We start from the raw sequence: 20,825 nt of genomic DNA on the forward strand, positions 1-20,825 counted from the left end.
TCCATCTAACCCCACATCATGATGATGCTTTGTTCCAAAAACTACAATTAAAAATGTAACTGTCTTGAAAAATGTAATGGACAACTGAATATCAAATATAGGGACAAAATCAGACAATGGAAAATCCAGGATGGAATTTAACAATCACCAATAACTAACCACCAGCAATACCTCCACTTCGACAGCTGCCACCTGTTCCATACCAAGGAGTCCCTTCTGTACAGCCCAGCCACCCACAGTTGTCGCATCTGCAGTGAGGAGCAGTCCCTCTAGGACCATTCCCCTCGTAACTCAGTACCACCCGGTATTCAAGCAACTGAATTACATTCTCCGCCAGAATTTTGATTACCTCTTGTTTTGCCCTGAAATGAGATATGTCCCACCCACTATCCTTCCTGCCCCTCCCATAGTGGTATTCCACCATCCACCAAACCTACACAATATACTCATCCATCCTTACACAACCTCTGCTCCCAATCTCTTACCTCATGGTTCATACCCCTGTAACAGACCTAGATGCAAGACCTGTCTCATACATACACCCACTGCCACCTACTCCAGCCTGGTCACTAACGTCACCTATTCCATCAGAGGCAAAGCCACCTGTGAAACCAGCCATGTGGTCTACAAGCTAAGCTGCAACCACTGTGCTGCATTCTATGTAGGCATCGCAACCAACAAGCTGTCTGTCCACATGACTGGCCACTGACAAACTGTGGCCAAGAAACAAATGGACCATCCTGTCACTGAACACACTGCCAAACATGATATCCTTCATTTCAATGACTGCTTCACAGCCTGTGCTATTGGGATCCTTCCCACCAACACCAGCTTTTCTGAACTGGGCAGGTGAGAACTTTCCCTGCAATATATCCTATGTTCCCGTAACCCTCCTGGCCTCAACCTTCGTTAGTCAAAGTCCTCACCCATCCAGCCCCCTCCCTGTTCCCATTCCAGCACTACACAGCCGTCACTCCACCACCACACCCAGTCTTTCTATTTCTCTCCTTTTCCACTACTCCCTCCCCCCCCCCCCCTCCAACCTCTCCCATGCCCACCGTTTAACCTGCAGCACTTCACTGTCCACCACCTCCACCATAGTATCCCTCCCCCTCCCCACCCCAGCCTCCTCCTCAAGCGAACCCAGTTGGCACTCCCATCATGCACTGGTGCTGCTGCTCGCAGTGTGGTTTCAGTTGCCCGAGACTGCTGTCATGTGTACGAGTTGCATTTGCATTAGTGAGTGCAAAGGCCTTAGCAGCTGAAAACTATAACTGTGAGAGTCTTTTTGTTGTGCCTATCTGTGACTCAAAATCTATGAACATGGAGAGAGAGCTGCAGAAGTTGAACATATGAAGCACAAAAACTAAACAACAGTGGTACAAAGATAAATTCTTCCCACACCTAGATATCAGTCACATTTCAAAAGCCATCATCTTTGACATTTCATCTTCAAATAGAACACAAAACACATAGATACTGAATAAAATTATTGAAGAACAGAAACAGGAAACTTAATTTCAGAATGTTGGATAGGGATTTGAGCCTCATTCACTCTGACTTTGAGATACAGGTTCAGATCCGTAGTTACTATGCAATCCTGTGAAACCCATCTTGTTTCTTTCCTCAGTTTCATCCTACTAATTACTTTACCTTCTGTGTGGCAAGGTGTGCACCATCCTACTTCTCCCATGCCTCCATACACCAGATGTTTGCTTCAACAATATCTGGTATACCAGCAACAGTTCATACAAAACTGCTAATGCACTAAGTCCAAAACATATTGCTATGAAACCTGGAAAATAAATGTAAAAAGACACACTAAATTTTAATTAATATTTCCAACTACTAACATAATTTTTGGCAGCATGATAAAAATATTCTGGAAAGTAATTTCAGGTTATTTATATTTCTCCTATAAAAATTATTTTCAAAATTATCCAGAACTGTTTCACATTATTAATATGTGTCAATTTATCCTCGATATAAGTAAGTTTACACCTACCAGCCTCATGGAATTCAATCCAGTTAAACAATAACACCAAATTTCTTTGGAGGAGGTTATACTCAGTAGACATGTTTGTTCTATAGACCCACAATTAGAAGGCCCTCATAAATGTGTAATATGTGATAAAAACAATGTATGTTTTATAGAAGAATTGATATGTACAAATTCAATATTTATTCTATAATTCCTAAGTGAATTGGTCACAAAGATACTGAACAAGTTAATAAAATCATAGCCCATTACCATTAACAAATTAATACAATATTTTCATAATCAAATAAAGAATACAACTAAGGTAGATACACAAAATAAATGTCAAACAAAAAGAACTTACAATGTTAACATATATTGATCATATTATCGCATTTGACAGAAGGAAGAAAGAAAGATTGGGGTTTAACACCCCACTAATGAAGTCATTAGAGATAGGGCACATGCTCAGGTTGTAGAAGGAAACTGGCCCTCTCCATTTCAGAGGAACAGTACCAGCATTTGCCTTAAGTGATTCAGGGAAACCACAGAAAATATGAACAGGGGCAGCCAAATGGGGCTTTAAACTGCTGTCATCATGAATGCAACTTCAGTGCCTTGCCACTGCACCACTTTGTTTACTTTGAGAGGTGAAGCTTAGAGTAAGAGGCAAAGAAGTCTAACATTTTCAAAGAAGGCCCGGTATCTATTAGCTCAGCAAATACATTCACTGGTGGAGAAAAAGGAATAGAACACCAATGAATCCTCTTCACTGTATTTTATTAAGAGCTGAACTTTTGTATCTGCTGGAAAACCATTGAAAATGTGTATACTTTATTAATCGGTACCTTTTTATACTAAATTAAGTATGTTCTGCATATTGTACCCATTCCTTGTTACCTGAGGTATTACTGGCAAAAATGAGTAAGAAGGCCTATACTGTACTATATTTAAGAAATAAAAACAACTAAATGGAGCTATTCATGCAGAAACATAAGGTTCGTAGGTGAAAGATATACAGGAGACCCCAGAATGAGTAAGTGTATACTTGTAAAAACACTAAAAATAAATATAGTGAAATTTCATAATTTCAGATTTTACTAGAATTGCAGGAACTCAATTACTCATAGTTGGGGGGGGGGGGGGGGGTGATACCTGCTTTCTACCAGATTATTATTATTATTATTATTATTATTATTATTATTATTATTATTTTGAATGTGTGGCACTCAATATCATGGTCATCAGTGCTCCGAGGAAAAGTCAGGATGCTATTCTCATTGTGAGGTGGGGATGGAGGGGGGGGGGGGTAGGAGATTGGGGGGGAGGCTCCCCCCCCACATGAGTAGTAGTTTATAATGCAAAGTCAACCTCCCCTCCCCATCACTTTACTGATGAGCCCCAACAGTTCACAAATTTCAGAACCCATTTAATACTGGTGTCAGCGTTGGCAGGATAGCGGGCAGATCTCCAGCCAAACCAAGGATTGCCCTTGTATCAGAATGTAAGACATACACAGCCAAAATGTACTGAACTGAAAGTGGCACACCATAAACTCCACATAGTGGTGGATCTTCCTGCCAGAGAAGGAAACCTTGTGTTGAAAGGCTATGTCCTATGTGCAGTTTGGCGAGCAGAACTTCTTTCAGTCAGTTGGGATGGCATGAAGTCCATTGCGCCTGTGTAGTCGATTTGAGTGAATGCAGTTTGTTTTCAGTCACCTCCAACCATTCAGTTTCCCCCTGACGCACAATTCATCTGTCACATAATAATATGATGGTGTGCAAGGGGATGGCACATCAACATACAACACCATCCTGATATGCTCCTTTGGCTGCTTTGTTGGCTTGTCAGCTATGCCTTTTCCCTGTATCCTGATGGTCCAGGTACCCAAGAAAAGACAACTTGCCACAGAGCTGTACCCAAAGTAAGGGGTGACCTGAATCAACTGGATGAACTGAATCAACTGGTCCACCAGACACATTTGGTGAGCCACTTGTGGCGCACTGAGCGAGTCAGAACAGAGAAGAAACCTCGTACTATGATGCTCAAGAATTGACTCCAGTGGTGCCATAATGCCATATATATCTGCACAATAATTTACAAGTTGTTTTGGAAGGTGCACTTAGAAAACCATATCAGGGAAAACACTGAACAACCAAGGGTGTTGATGGGATCCATCTGCATAAACAATGACAAAATGGTGGTATGTATTTAAAATTAAAGAAAACAGAGTTATAAAAATGTAATCTGGAACACAAGTTTTCTTGTACCATATCAGGCTTAAAATCACTTTGGGCATCTGAACACACCAAGGCACCAGTTTTTCCATCCTTGGCTGTGGATCCAGAAGCCTGATGTATCTAGATCCTTGAGACAATCAGTAGCACATATACCAAATGGCTTGGTCGCATGGTGCCAATTCCTGGACTCTGTTTCGAAGTTTGGACAGATTCCTGCACTAAATACCAATGACCGAGGCAATGCTGAAATTTCCATGGTCTGTTGAGCCAGAAAGAGGTGCTGCCAAATCCAAGGTGATGGTTCACCAGCCTCTGTGCACCAACTGTGAAATAGGCTGGTCCGATAGGCTCCACACAATATCCGAATGCTCTCACAGTGGGCAGTGTCTGACATCTTGAGCTAGGAAACACAGGCTGATCCATAAGTCCTCTGCTGTAATCTATCTGGATCTGACAAATGTCCTATAAAACTGCAGGAGGTGGGACTTTTTAGCTCCATACACCTTTCTGCTCAGGTATTTAAAAATATTCAGTGACCTGAATCCTTTCATTTGCAAATCTTTCATAAGCCAGGTTAGTTTTGAGTCAAATAGCAGGCCCAAAAAGCACATAGCGGCCTTAAAGTGTAAAACACTACCTCCCACTGTGGGCTCTGGCTGGTTAAAACTCTGACGGACACAGTTAAAATTGATGCATGTGATCTTCTCTGTTGAGAACCTAAAACCAGTTTTATTGCCCCAACCTTACAGACTTCTGATTGTTAGCTGGACTTACCTCACAGTCATCTTAAGATTGGAGGAAGAGCAGAAGATTGTGAAGTCATCCACAAGCAAAGAGCATTTAACAGTGCTCTGGACTGTGGAGGAGATGCTACTGATAGCAACTGCAAGCAATGTGACTCTTGAGTACACTGCCTTGGGGGACACCATTCTCCTGAATGTAGCAGTCAGACAGGGCTTATCAACACAATATTGAAAGCACCAGTCCTTGAGGAAGGATAGAATAAGAAGCAACAGACGTCCACAGTCGCCATTCATGGAGCTGGCAAAGTATGTTGTACCTCGAAGTAGTGGTGTATGCTTTTTCGAGGTCAGAAAACAAACCAACCAAATGACTTCAGCTTAACAGAATTAAGTTGTCAAGGGCCAAATGGTAACACCAGAAACTTCACTGGGAGCACCATAGATGACCTTGAAATTTGAGGAGCCAGAAGTGGTGGTAGACCATGCACTCACTACGCTCCAATAACTGTTAGGGTTTGTATGATCCTACCTGGTATCCAAATGGAATAGATATTGCCTCCTTTCAAGTCATGGGGTACAGTCTATAAAACCAGATCTGACTGAAACAAGATAGGAGCTTGCCTTTGGCTTCAGAGCACAGTTGACAGAGCATGGGATAATGAATCTGATCTGGTACTGGAGTAATGTCTCTGGCCATTTAAACAGCTGATTCCTGTTCTCACATGAAGAATGGAAGATTGTACACCTCCTGATAATGTAAGAAGAAAGGGAGCCACCTCATCCCCACAATCCTACAATCACCTAGAATGCAGGAGTTTTGTCTGGCTGACTGAAATCATTCTCAGCTAAAACCTGAAGCATGTCTTTAGGCATGTCCATCAAGACTCCATTTCTCATCAAGACTCCATTTCTCAGTAAGGCCATAAGGGAGGTGTACTGGCCTTGCCTGAAATCCACTGTATTGACTCCCAAATTTGTGGACTGGAAGTTGCCCAATTAAAGGAAGCTGCGAATTCCTTCCAAGAGTTCCTCTTCTGTTCTTTTTTATCACTCACCTCGCATATGCTCTCGCAGGTCTGAAGGCATCAAGGTTTCCTGTAACGTCTAAATTTCTGCAAAGCTGCATGCCTGGCTCTGCCGAGCAACTTGTCATTCCACCAAGGAACAGGCCATTGTCTGATATGGTTGCTAGACAGGGGAATGGAATCTGTGGCAGCTTGTCAGATCTCACAGGTGATAATGTGCACCATCTCCTTAACACAATCGTGTTGTTTGAAGGTGACCTGCTGACTGTACTGCAACCGAGTCAGCAGGCGAATCCACACTGGAATGCAAATCTGTGACCATTTCCCACTGAACTGAATCTGCAATAGTTGGTGAGTAAAAACAAAGATGAATGGATGTAGATGACTTGCAGCTTTGAAAAGTGTGTTATCTGAGCAGAGTTGCAATTTTCTGAATGAACAAGGCATTTGATAATTCAACCTTGGAGCAAGAGGTAGCCAAGCCCCGCAGCACACTGTGTGCACTGAAGTCCCCCGTGAGTAGGAATGGGCACCGAAGTATGTGGACGAGTTCTGTCAATGCAACTGCATCCAACAGATCATGAGACAGAAGATTTAAAGAACACACTGGTGTGGGAACTTCCACTGCAACTGCTTGTATGACCATGATAACGAGGCACAGCAATGGTGTGGCACGTGTTATCGATGAGAACAGTCACTCCAACCTTAGCCCTATCTCCAGTAACATCGTCCTTCCTTTACAGGTGGTTGCCCCTTAATGTAGATGAGTTGGTGACTTTGAAATGAGTTTCTTGTAAGCAGGTGTAGACCAGTCTCTATAGGTCCAGGAGCTGTAATTCATCCAAATATGAGCAGTATCCTTTTAAGTTGCATTGTAACACCGAAGTCCCTGTGGACACCATTTATTAGTAATGGTTGTCCTTGTCCTTCTCTCTCAATGGTGTTGATTTACCCGTGAGGTCAAGAGGAACCCTAGACAGTGCCTGGCTCTCCTGTCTCCCTATGTGGATATAAATATCCTCAAAATTAAACCCACCACTGGAAAGGGAGAGTGCTCACCTATCTGAGGGTTTATCTGAAGCCACCTTCTTCACTTTTGAATGACTTTTTGTGTGACCTTTTTTTCTTTACTTATGTGAGAAGTCCCCCCCCCTCTCCCCCCATGAACCATGGACCTTGCCATTGGTGGGGAAGCATGTGTGCCTCAGTGATACAAATAGCCATGCCTTAGGTGCAACCACAACAGAGGGGTATCTATTGAGAGGCCAGACAAACACGTGGGTCCTGAAGAGGGCAGCAGTATTTTCAGTAGTTGCAGGGGCAACAGTCTGGATGATTGACTGACCTAGCCTTGTAACATTATTCAAAACTGCCTTGCTGTGCTGGTACTGTGAACGGCTGAAAGCAAGGGGAAACTACAATCATAATTTTTCCTGAGGGCATGCAGCTTTACTGTATGGTTAAATGATGATGGCGTCCTCTTTGGTAAAATATTCCGGATGTAAAATAGTCCCCCATTCGGATATTCACACGGGGGCTACTCAGGAGGATGTCGTTATCAGGAAAAGGAAACTGGCATTCTACGGATCGGAGTGTGGAATGTCAGATCCCTTAATCGGGCAGGTAGGTTAGGAAATTTAAAAAGGGAAATGGAGAGGTTTAAGTTAGATATAGTGGGAATTAGTGAAGTTAGGTGGCAGGAGGAACAAGACTTCTGGTCAGGGGAATACAGGGTTATAAATACAAAATCAAATAGGGGTAATGCAGGAGTAGGTTTAATAATGAATAAAAAAAAAAAAATAGGAGCACGGGTCAGCTATTACAAATAGCAAAGTGAACACATTATTTTAGCCCAAGATAGACATGAAGCCCACACCTAACACAGTAGTACAAATTTATATGCCAACTAGCTCCACAGAGGATGAAGAGACTGAAGAAATGTATGACAAGATAAAAGAAATTATTCAAATAGTGAAGAGAGATGAAAATTTAGTAGTTACTGTGGAATGGCATGCGATAGTAGGAAAAGGAAGAGAAGGAAAAGTAGTAGGTGAATATGGAATGGGGATAAGAAATGACAGAGGAAGCTGCCTGGTAGAACTCTGCACAGAGCATAACTTGATCTAACTTAGCTAACACTTGGTTTAAGAATCATGACAGAAGGTTGTCTACATGGAAGAGGCCTAGAAACACTGGAAGGTTTGAGATAGATTGTATAATGGTAAGACAGAGATTCAGGAACCAGGTATTAAATTGTAAGACATTTCCAGGGGCAGATGTGGACTCTGACCACAATCTATTGGTTATGAACTGTAGATTAAAACTGAAGAGACTGCAAAGAGGTGGGAATTTAACAAGATGGGTCCTGGATAAACTGAAAGAACCAGAGGTTGTAGAGAGTTTCGAAGAGAGCTCTGTTTGGTGGGTGGGTGTAGGTATTAGTTGTTAGTACACCCATCGCATCATGTGTAGAGTTGAGTTTAGGTCATTCCATTGAGATCCCACAAGCTGCTAGGCAAACAAACAAATAAGGATCCACACAGAGTCTTGATGCTTGAGCAAGCCTTATACAATCTGTGGAAGGGGCGACGGGAGGGGGGAGGGGAGAGGAAGGGTGCAGCACCCCAGTGGCTGCCCACTACAGACTGTTTTATATATATATATATATATCTCCAACACTGTTGGAGGAGCTCCCTCGGAAAAACATAGCCCTCCCTTCCCTAAGTTGTGGGACACACTTCATCAAGTCCCTCCACTGATGCCTGCCAAGCTTGGGTGACCCTGCCAGTAGCCATTCTACTGCCAGCATAGCCCTCAGCCTCACTGAGGTACACAAACCCTCACGTCTGGCCTACGATAATGCAGTATCCTCCAGGAGGGACCAGAGTGTACTTGGGAAGAAAGTAATCATCACAGTCTTCAGTAAAGGATCACTATATGTTGCTGCTTCCCTTCATCTCACAATATGGATATTCAGTTTAGCCCAATACCTACACCAGATTATTCTAAATATAGACTAGTCCCTTATTGTGTGTCTAAATGAGTTACTGAATTCTGTATGATAAATGTACTAATTCGAGAAACTATGGTTTTGTTTTTAATTATTTCAGTCTCTAAAGACAGTCTATTGTTATGTACAAAAAAGAACTCCAAACAAAAATTTGTCACCCCTACGAGATATTGCACAAACATTACATTTCAATAATGACTTCAATTCTGTGAGAAATAGAGTCTGCTGATAACTATATATCATAGCGCTGCCAAATTGCAGTGATGGTGATGGCAATGTTTCCTCCACTGTTTCAAATAGACCCAGACATTTTCTATTCATTAAGATAAGGTGTCAGTCGAGGTGCAATTGAGTGCTCATCAAAATAGGAATACACACGCTCTGTCCCATAACACAACTGTGTCACCTTGGAGGGTGGAAGTGACCACAGATAATAATCACGAAGGGAAACATTTGGTCATTGAGAATGTTGAAACAAACATCCCAGTTCATGCTCATCATAAGATGAATAGTAAGGCCAAAATCACATATGGTATGAAAAAAGTGAAAAACTTCCAGTCTCAACTACACCCTCCAAAGACGAGATGCACTCAATAAGTAATGCAACACTTTTTTTTCTCAGCTAAGTCTGGTTGAAAAAATTTGTTGTGGGGCATTATGGAATACAAGGTTTGTTCAAAACATTCCATAAAATTCAAAATTTCCCACCAATAGTGTGTTGGAGCAAAATGCATTTGGCACCGTTGCACATGCCTGTGTTTAAAGTGTAACTTCCAGAAGTTTCGTTGTTGTTTGTCTGTCAGTTGCTGTTCAGTACTGTATTGCGTAGAACATTGTGTTGCAAGTTTGCGAATTTCGAGATGACAGAGTTAGAGGAGCAATGTGTCCGCATTAAATTTTGGGTGAAACTCAAGAAAACCTTTACAGGAACACCAAATGACGCAGGAAGCCTACAGTGGTGAGTGCTTAAGCTGTACTTGGTGTCACAAATGGTTCACACAGTTTAAAAATGGCTGGACGGATGTTAAAGATGACCCTCATTCAGGACGCCCATCAACATCTACCAATGATGCTCATGACAGGAACATTGATGAAATTGTGCATGCCAATTGAAGACTGATTCTCGAAGAAATTGCAGAAGAATGTTAACACTTCAGTTCGATCATGTCATTAAATTCTGACAAAGCGTCTTCGATTGCATCATGTTGCCACCAAGTTCATCCCAAGGCTCATGAATAAAGACCAGAAAGACCTTTACCTTGTAATCTGTGAAGAGTTTTTGGATTGCGCAAGTGAGAGTGAGAATCATAAATGCTGATGAGACATGGGCCTATAGTTGTGATGTTGAGACCAAGGTTCAATCTTCACAACGGGGCAGGAAAGCTTCTCCAAGACCAAAAAAAGCTTGTCAGGTCAGGTCAAATGTCAAAGCCATGCTGATAACTTTCTTTGACTTTGAAGGATTAGTTCATCACAAATTCGTGCCACAGGGACAAACTGTTAATTGATTGTTTTATCGGGATAGGTTGTGATGCCTGAGAGAAAATGTGAGAAAGAAAAGGCACGAACTGAGGCAAGACAAGTCATGGCTCCAGCATCACAATAACTCATCTGCATATTCATCCCTGTTGGTGTGTGACTATTGCACAAAAAATGAAATCACTGTGCACCCTCATTCTCCGTACTCTCCAGACCTGCCCCCTGTAGATATTTTTTTTCCCCCCCAAAGTTGAAAACCTCATTGAAAGGATGAAGACTTACAATGATAGGCAAGATAAAAGAAAATTCACAGACGGCACTTCGTGCGATACAGGAAGAAGTATATCAAGACCGCTTCCAGAACTGAAAATGCCACTGGGAATGGTGTACTAATTGCAGAGGAGAGTATTTTGAAGGATGCCATGCACAGTAAGTAAAAGGTAAGCACAAAAAATTTTGTGGACACAGTTCTGGAATTTTCTGAACAAACCTCATATTCCCTCTTCAAGCCCTTATAGTTTCATGAAGTCCCAATAGGTGGCAGTGCTTCACACAGCCTTCAAAATGGTGTCTGTAATGGAGATGTGTCCCAATCAGAGAGCTGTCAGAGATTCTTTTAGGGAAAACCTGAGCATCACATATATTCATAGGTGCTTGCAGAATGTCTATGAAGATCTGGCATTGAACAAAAACATGTTGAGTTGTTGGGCGAGGTGTCTGTCAATCACTGCAACAAGGTCACACTAACCTGTTCTATCTACCGCATGCCAGTCAGCTGCACATTGCTGTGACTTGTGCAATGTTTGAATCAATGAATCACAATCAAACACCTTGCTGCAGAACTGGACACCTCCGTTGGTAGTGTTGACACACTCGCCCACAAAACAGCATTGGACAGTTCTTATTCATTCACCCTACACTGTTGACCTCACACCTTCTGTCACCAATCTGTCTGGCCCAATGAAGGATGCACTCAGTGAGCAGCAAGACGTTGACTCTGATATCGACCAGTACAACAGAACCATACAGGCATACATGCCCTCCCAGTAAGGTAGCGTAAGCCCATTGCACTGAATGGAGTTATGCTGAAAGACAAGGTTTTGTAACCAAAAGTGTGGGGAATAATATGTTGTATTACTATCATGAATAAAACCAACTTGCTTTCAGAAAAAAAAATTATCTACAATAATATTGGAAGCTGAAGAAGTGAATTAAAATTTGTGCTGTGGCCGGGACTCGTTATGGTCAACATAGCTGCACGAACTACCCAAGTCAAATACCCTCCCCAACTTCGGTACTTCATGCAGCTATGTTGACCATAATGCTGTGGTGGTGTAATGGTCAGCATATCTGCCTAGTAAGCAAGAAGGCCCGGGTTCGAGTTCCAGCTGCAGCACAAATTTTAATTCACTTCTTCAGCTTCCAACATTATCGCAGATAAATTAGAGACTTAAATGTCTCAGGGAAAATTTAATTTAAGAAAAAAAATTGTTGCAGTACTCGCTGGACGCCCCTCGTACTACATATTAAATGCTTCATTGGGCATTCAGTGTACTCTATGACATGTATCTTTGAACAGAGGCGACATCATGACTTGCAATACTACACTACACGCTCTAATCACCTACTGTCCAGTTTTCATGTTGTTTGGCCCAATAAAGACATCCAACTTTATAAGCCACCATGGGCAAAGCTGTTCTGCAAGTTGCCAGAATTTGCATGTCAACTGCAATGTTCTCTCAGAAACTGCCTGAGATGCACTTGAATTCACTGACAGCAACCATTCCTGTCAGACGAAACCAGTTATCACTGACAGGTACGACACTCGGTTCCACTTCCTGTCAGTTAGAATCTTCTTCCAACAATAGTTCTGACATCATGTTTTAAGACTGGGTGCCACATGAATCCTTGTAGACAAGCTGCACAATCTGCATTGATATGACAACAAATCAGAGGACTTCACTGATTGTGGGATCATACGGACATCCGAGGACATCAGCTCCTTTCTGCCATGCCTTCACATCAATCCACCTTCTTGTGCTGAGGGTCGGGTTCGGCTGTTTGGGGGAGGGGACCAGACAGTGGGGTCATCGGTCTCATCGGATTAGGGAAGGACGAGAAAAGGAGTCAACCATGCCCTTTCAAAGGAACAATACATCAAAATAGCAGTTCTCTGAAGAAGAAATATGAGACTTGCCACAGCGAAATGGTGGAAGCTCTTGGGAATAATGTCCTCCCATATGGTACAGCAGCAAAGAGGATAGCAAAATCTTCAGCACGGACATGGGGTAACCAATAATCAGCAATACAAAGGATGATCTGTCAGTGTTCGGACCAAAATGGCATGTCCCATCATCAAGCAGCTCCTGGAGGAAGACAAATGATTGCTGCTGCTGCTGCTGCTGCTGGCTTTACAGCAGACTAATGACATTGAGAAACACACCATCCACAGGATACTCTGGACAGAGCTGCAACTGCACAAAATCATATTGTGGCAGGTACCACATGAACCTTCACGAGTGGATGGGATATGCAATATCCTTTGAATACCTAGCAAACTGGCAACAGAACAGTGATCACAACTGTCATGAATAATCACCATCAATGAATTTTGGACCATGGAATATGAACCATAATTCAAACGTCAGTCCACGGAGTAGTAACATGCCATATCACCAATGGGACAGAACGTCAGAATCCTTCCTCTGTGAAACTGATGGTGATCGTCGCATATGACGTCAGGGGCATCATAGTGTGCCACTTCATTCTATATGGCAGAACAGTGAATCCAGAGTACTACAGGGCCTTCCTGGTGCTACAGATACAATGCAGAGCACTGTTTGCGAGGGTTATGGAGAAATTTTTGTGAGACAGCTGTTTACATGGAATGAAATGGAATCCCTCTTCATAGAATCTCACTGGAAGATGATACAGAAACATACACTATGTGATCAAAAGTATCCGGACACCTGGCTGAAAATGACTTACAAGTTCATGGCGCCCTCCATTGGAATGCTAGAATTCAATATGGTATTGGCCCATCCTTAGCCTTGATGACAGTTTCCACTCTCGCAGGCATATGTTCAATCAGGTGCTGGAAGGTTTCTTGGGGAATGGCAGCCCATTCTTCACATAGTGCTGCACTGAGGAGAGGTATCGATGTCTGTCGGTGAGGCCTGGCATGAAGTCACCGTTCCAAAGCATCCTAAAGGTGTTCTATAGGCTACATGTCAGGACTCTGTGCAGGTCAGTCCATTACAGGGATGTTATTGTCATGTAACAACTCTGTCACAGGCCGTGCATTATGAACAAGTGCTCGATCGTGTTGAAACATGCTTTTCAACAGTGGGAAGCAAGAAGGTGCTTAAAACATCGATGTAGGCCTGTGCTGTGATAGTGCCACAAAAAGCAACAAGGGATGCAAGGCCCCCTACATGAAAAACATGACCACACCATAACACCGCCGCCTCCAAATTCTACAGTTGGCACTACACACACTGGCAGATGTTAACCGGGCATTCGCCATGACCACACCCTGCCATCAGATTGCCACATTGTGTACTGTGTCTTGTCACTTCATACAATGTTTTGCCACTGTTCAATCATCCAATGCATTTACCAGCATGATGTATAGCTTACGAGCAGCCGCTCCACCAGGAAATCCAAGTTTTCTCACCTCCCGTCTAACTGTCATAGTACTTGCAGTGGATCCTGACACAGTTTGGAATTCCTGTGTGATGGTCTGGATAGATGTCTGCCTATTACACATTACATCAGTCAACAGATGAGGTTAGCCTGCACGCTTTTGTGCTGTACGTGTCCCTTCATGTTTCCACTTCACTATCACACCAGAAACAGTGGACCTAGGAATGTTTAGGAGTGTGGAAATCCCAAGTACAGACATATGACACAAGTGACACCCAATCACCTGACCACGATTGAAGTCTGTGAGTTCTGCAGAGTGCCAAATTCTGCTCTCTCTCAATGTCTAATGACTACTGAGATCGCTGATACGAAGTACCTTGCAGTAGGTGGCAGCAATATGAAATACGTATGTTTTTGGGGGTGTCCAGATACTTTTGATCACATAGTGTAGGTTCTCCCTTAGGTGCAGAACGTAGCACCTTAGCACAGACACTGAGGGACATAGTTAAGTGGTTCTTGTCCTGGGTGGTACTGAGTAACAACAGAGAGGTTCTGAAATGTTGCCAGAAAGTGTGAGAGTAATGTTTTATGTATGCAGTGGAGATATACTTCTGTATAAAGTGGGTCAGGCATGGCCATGCTGTGATGGCAATTTAAGAAAGGGGGACTGAGTGTTGAGAAAGGGACTGATTGTTACTGCATAAGTGGTACCAAAGTGTGACCGCACTTTAATCAAAGGGTTTTTATGGTTTGGAATGGGTCGCAGTTGTTAAAATTTGTGTTTGTTGGCTGTCATGTGAACAGATGTTCTTAAGGAGCCTTCAATGAAATGGATGTAGACGCTCGGGAAGATGACTCACTTGCCTGAAGAGAACCAGGTGAATAAAATGGGGCAAAAAGTGCTGAGATTCTGAAAGTATGAGGACAGGATGTCCTTAACTTGTGTCAAGATCCTAAAGGTATTATCTATGTGTGTCTGAACCAGGCCCATGAACAAGTTGGTGAAGAACTATCCCTTTTTAGTGCCCATGACAGTGCCACAAATTTGTTTCCAGGTGACATCTAAAAGGGGAAGTAGATACTGGTAAGAATATAGTGGTTATGGTTACCAGGAAGCAGATTATGATTTTGAAGTCAGCTGCCTGTTGGAAGATGTTACGTTCAATGGCAGAATGCGATGGAAGTTGTCAGTGTTGTAAAGAAAAGAAGAATCTTCAGCGAAAAGTACCAGGTAGTAAAGGGACAAGAACTGTGGAAAGCTAGTGGAATAGTGATTTGTGTCTTTGATGTAATAGAGAAGCTGGCAGACAAAAGATTCTGTAATTATTAACAGTGAAGATACCACCAGTCGGGGTATAATTAACCGTTACAATGTGAAGTTTCAGCTGGTGGAGGTCAGGGAGCTTGAGAACCATGCAGGAAGGGTGATTCCTGAAACATAGCTTGCTTTGTTAGTCTGTAAGATCCAGACGGCAGCAGACACCATTGCCCAGGTCGATGCAGTGTTCCTCGACTTCCATGAGGCACTCAATACAGTTCCACACTGTGTCCTAATGAATAAAATACTAGAGACAGAATATCAGACTAGTATTCTAATTGGACTGAAGTGTTCCTAGCAAACAACAAAGCACATCATTTTTAAGAGAGAGGAATCTTCTCACATAAAGTAACTTCTGGTGTACAAAACATATAAATAACATAGTGGATAGTACCATAAATTCAATGAGGCCTTTCATGGATGATACTATTACATTAAGATTGTCTAGAACGGGAGAAAATTGTAGCGAAATGGAGGAAGCTTGCTGCAGGGATTGACAGATGACCCTTAACATAAATAAGTGTAATATACTGCAGTTAAATGAGCAGAAAAATCCATTACTGCACAATTACACAATTGCAAAACACTCAATGGAAGTAGTTGCACCCATTAAATATTGGGAGTATGGGTATGACAAACTATGGCTGAATGCCAACAAAGCCATCTAGTTGTAGCACTTGCTACTAAATATAACGTTAGATTTCAACAACTGCTCCTCAAGCCACATCATCTGGATGTTTCTTCCTCCAGCCTCAACACCAGATGTTCTGGAAATACTGAATCTACTAAACCCATCTATCTACTGATGCCCATGGTGTAATCAAAGTGGCACACATCAGTCACTCAGTGAAATCCTATATGCGTGAAACACATGACAAAACAAGAATTATAATTATTCTCATGACAACAAATTCATTGGCTCCGCCAACTAACAACAAAGCTATCACCTAACAACCTAACCTAGAGCCCAGGCTACACTACTCTGTACGGCGTCAAATGCCACACATCATTATGCCACACTTCAAAGTTGAAGTGCAGTATCAATAGGTTCAAATGCTTCACATTTCTGAAATGCATAGGCTAGAAACATTCTTGCAACATATATATCATTCATACAGGTCATCTGGATTCAATCATTATCAGGCATTGTTCTCCTCCTGCTTCTATGGCCCATTACCACATCTTTCCACAATCCTGCGACATGATATTACACACACTTGTATTAGTGTTTAAAATGTTTGAAATCTACTGTCTTTTTCACAGCATCTCTTCTACTTCGTCAATAGTGAGCTATCATAGACAAAAATTACTATATGCAGTGTCTGTGTTTTTCAGTATACTATAATTTCATTCTGTCAAGCATCAATGCAGGCACAGAAATTCTGTGACTGCAGGTCATGTACACTCAGTGGCACATGGAGATATGGGTCAGTCCTGGAGCTTGGACAGCTACTTCGTTACGGCAACCACTTGCGTACAGTGGTAAATCTGGGTTTAAGTCCTAGTCGAGAACAGATTTTCATTTGTTATTTATAAACTGTGCAGCTAAAGTCTAATCATATTTACATTTCTGAATACATTTCTTCCAACTTAAATAGTGTCTGATGATCACAGGTATCAGCTAAAGTCTAATCGTATTCACAATTCTGGATACATTTCTTCCAACTTAAATAGTGTCTGATGATCACAGGTATGTAAGTTCCTTTCGCAAGAACAAATTTATATGTCTCCACTGCAACCCACCTGGCAGTTTATAAATATTTATATAGTAATGCATTTTAGGTGGATACCTAACAATTTTTCTATAAAAAATTAGAATTTGACTTAAATTATCATCACTACAGTGTTTCACTCTGGACAACATTATGAAATGATTCTAGACAGAGTGGATAACCAAAAAATTCAACTTACCAGCTAACGTATGGATTGAAAAGTCCTTGAAGAGGAAATCTGAGATTCTGCTCCCAATCCAGAAACTGTTCTGCATCTGAAGAAAGTTATAATAGCCTAATTAAGTGAAATTCAAACCAATAAGACACATATATGCCAACAGATGAATTCACAATGTAATAAGGCCATACATTCATAATGATTTTAAAGACATGTTTGTTATTAAGTTCACATAGTTCTGATGTAAATTAACATTTTAAAATAGAGTAGCCTCAGACAGTAATTAACATTTTATAACATTGTAACTGCATTTTTCAGTCAGTCTCTGACACCTTAAAATAACTATAAGACCAAAACTGCAATAGTGAAATTAAATAAAGTACATCTAATGGAGAAAATATTGTCAAAAATTTTTATAACAAGTTCACATGTACAGTGCGTTGCATTTACACAGAGCTGACAAGCTTATTTTACAGTGCATAACCTGACACATATCATAACCACATTAACAAACAGCCTTTTCTTTTTTTGGTTTAATAACTTACCAGTTACATCGTCAATAGTGCAGGAGTAAATCTACCAGAGGTCTGGAAAATCGTCGACATGCCCCACATTTTAGCCTTCAGAGAAATTTTATTTTATTATTACTGTTATTATTTCCAATGTCATTAATATTACTGGAATCACAGAAAATCATTTGCATACTACAGCTAGTCATAATATAACCTGTAACTAACAAAGTCAAGAATAATATAGTATTATATGAAGATGGTATCTGGTCTTTTGGATGTGTCCAAAAGAACAGATACATAGTTAAGGCTAGCTGGCCATTGACCTCCTCCTTCTGTGCTGGATGCATACGCATTGCCCGAACTCTCACGGTACTCGGTAAGACTGTCTGCCGCCAGTAATGAGTGTAATGGGCAGGGGCACTACTAATGTAGTGTGTGGGCATTAAGTTGGGAATGTGGGTACCATAGGGAGTGTGCAAGGGATAAATCCCTGTCGTCGCACTATCCTCTGTGCCCTCGGTGGCTCAGATGGATAGAGCGTCTGCCATGTAAGCAGATCTCGGGTTTGAGTCCCGGTTGGGACACACATTTTCAACTGTCCCTGTTGTATATCAACGTCTGTCGACAGTTGAGGGTCTTGATTTAATTATCATTTCATCAATATAGTATTATGTCAAAGTTCTGCTTTCAAAAAAGAAAGATTGGTAATTAATGTCCCATCAACAATGAGGTCATTAGAAACAAAATACAGTCTCATACAGGATGACAAGGAAAATCAGCCATGCCCTTTCAAAGGAACCATCCCGGTATTTCCCTGGAATGATTTAGCGAAATCACAGAAAACCTAAATCAGGATGGTCGGACACAGATTTGCTCCATCATCCTCCTGAATGCAAGTCCATTGTGCTAATCACTGGACAGCCTCGCTCAGTCAGCTTTCAAAGTTTGAGCTTCTATCATATCATGCCATCCTACATCTTTTACTTTCATGTCCTACATTTGTTTGTAATTCCTCCATTTGCACCCTCTTATCCTACATTTCATACAAGAAGCAAGTGGACCTAGCTATGAGCTCATTTTTGACAAGACTAGTTGGTATAACAACCAGTACTCCACATGAAGGAATCACCTATATTTACTACAATTATGGACTGCGTATAATATTCAAGCAGGACCAGTGATAAAATACTGCTTGGTACTTTAAATCTGCAGCGGACTAAATGGTAAGAAGGAAGTAAGATTAAGGTTTAATGACTACAGATGACAATAGCAGAATCATCCCAGCATTTACATTGAGTGAGTGAGATAAACCAAAAGAAACTGCAAACTGACTGGTCGGATGGTGGTTTTAACACAGGTCCTCCTGAATGCAAGAATGGTCACTGAACCATCAACAAGTTAGTTTCATGTTCCATAGGTCATCTTCATGACAGCTCAAAGTGATGTAGAATGAGTCACTTTATATATTCAAATCACAAACTATATTGTGAACATGCTGATCATTCACAAGTGCTCCTCCCACCATATGCGAGTTAGCAATTCCTGCCCACCACCTTTTGCACATCATAACAATAGAAATTATTCTACAAAATATGAGTAGTAGTCAAAGAGAAACCTTTTCAGTTTGTTTTCAAATTTTACTTTGCTTTCTGTGACACACATTATATCACTGGGTACCCACACTCTTGAGGTAATGAAGGCATTGGGCACTTCCCATACCACAATTTAAAGGGTGTACTGTGACTACCTCAACCCTTTCACAGACCCTTTGGCTACAATTGTCTACATTAACTTTCACTGTGTCTTAGCTGCAGCAGAAGTAATTTTCCCAATGGAAACTTGAGGTACACATTTGTGAATGATCAACCTTTTCCTTATGTGCAAGTGCTGCCGACTGTTGGGCACCACTACAAAAATATCAGCAAGGCAATGCAGCAGTGTGCAGCAGCTTATGACAGTGCACATCAGCCTTATGACCAAAAGAATTCATGGAAGTGGTTGGTTCACTGTATTTTACATTGTAATTAAATATTGTTATTTTGCATGGTAATTACTGAATGATCACTTTATTCTTTATTACAGTAGAGACTACTCTGTAATTTGTTATTTTAGTCCCTAAAATGAACCCAAATGTACAAAGTGTGATTTGAAAATAGGTACATATTTTTGTATAAATATTGCATCTAAAACTATTAAAAATCACCTAGAGCACTAACACACAAATCAAAATTTTCCATCTGCCAGAAAAAAATCATACCTGAAAAAGTTAATATACAGAAAACCAGTGCCACAAGCACCAACAATGGCAGGTCGGAGTGTGTTGAAAACAGGTGTCATGGCCAACTGTTATGGTTCATAGAAACAGATATTCAGACTACAGTAGGGGAAATCACTTGGCTGTTCAATGCTGTACACTAAACAACTACAGCTAGTGAACAGTTTTATAGACTGGAACCAACAATACGCTGTATAGAACAGAAGCCAGTAGTACCCAGTACCCAGGTTGCAATGAGTCACAGAGTACGGGTGCAGAAGCACCACCACTGGGTATTCGAAGCACAGAAATAGATCCCTGGAGTATGAGTTACAATCATGTCCAAATTTCATGAACAATAATTTTTTGTTGCTGTAGTTTACGGATGTTCTTCAGAATCTCATTTCTACAAGACCCAGGAAATATCATTAGAGAGTATAAGCTATACCCCTAAGACACTTAGCTGAGAACAAGTTCAAGGCTATATGGGACACCCCAATGGGCCATGTCCAGACAGGATGGCTTGCATGCTTCAATGGGACAATCATACTGTAGATGCAGCAACAACAGACAGGTGTCTGTGCAGAAGCTAGACAAACTTTTAGTTCCTGAAGACTGAGCAAAAGCCTTTCGAGTAGTTGCACGAGAAACAGTCCGGATGAATGGCTGATCTGGGCTTGTAACACTTACCCACTATAGAGTTTCTACGCCAGCACTGTGAATAGCTG

At 41.5% G+C, this 20,825-nt stretch overlaps 1 protein-coding gene and 1 non-coding gene across 2 annotated transcripts in view; one reads left to right on the forward strand and one right to left on the reverse strand.

Annotated features, from left to right (window-relative positions):
- Positions 1 to 20,825, reverse strand: part of LOC126185111 (probable low affinity copper uptake protein 2) — a 66,952-nt gene that overhangs the window by 41,696 nt on the left and 4,431 nt on the right. Inside the window, exons 2-3 of the mRNA XM_049927921.1 lie at positions 17,353 to 17,428; positions 1,654 to 1,795 (exon numbers count right to left, since the gene is read on the reverse strand). Coding sequence (XP_049783878.1) covers positions 1,654 to 1,795; positions 17,353 to 17,428 — 218 coding nt within the window. The remainder of the gene's footprint in view (positions 1 to 1,653; positions 1,796 to 17,352; positions 17,429 to 20,825) is intronic.
- Trnat-agu (transfer RNA threonine (anticodon AGU)) lies at positions 11,802 to 11,874 on the forward strand. The gene has a single exon. It is a non-coding gene; the product is annotated as a tRNA-Thr (tRNA).

Source organism: Schistocerca cancellata, chromosome 4 (genome assembly GCF_023864275.1).
Source record: "Schistocerca cancellata isolate TAMUIC-IGC-003103 chromosome 4, iqSchCanc2.1, whole genome shotgun sequence".
In the NCBI taxonomy this organism is placed as follows: domain Eukaryota; kingdom Metazoa; phylum Arthropoda; class Insecta; order Orthoptera; family Acrididae; genus Schistocerca; species Schistocerca cancellata.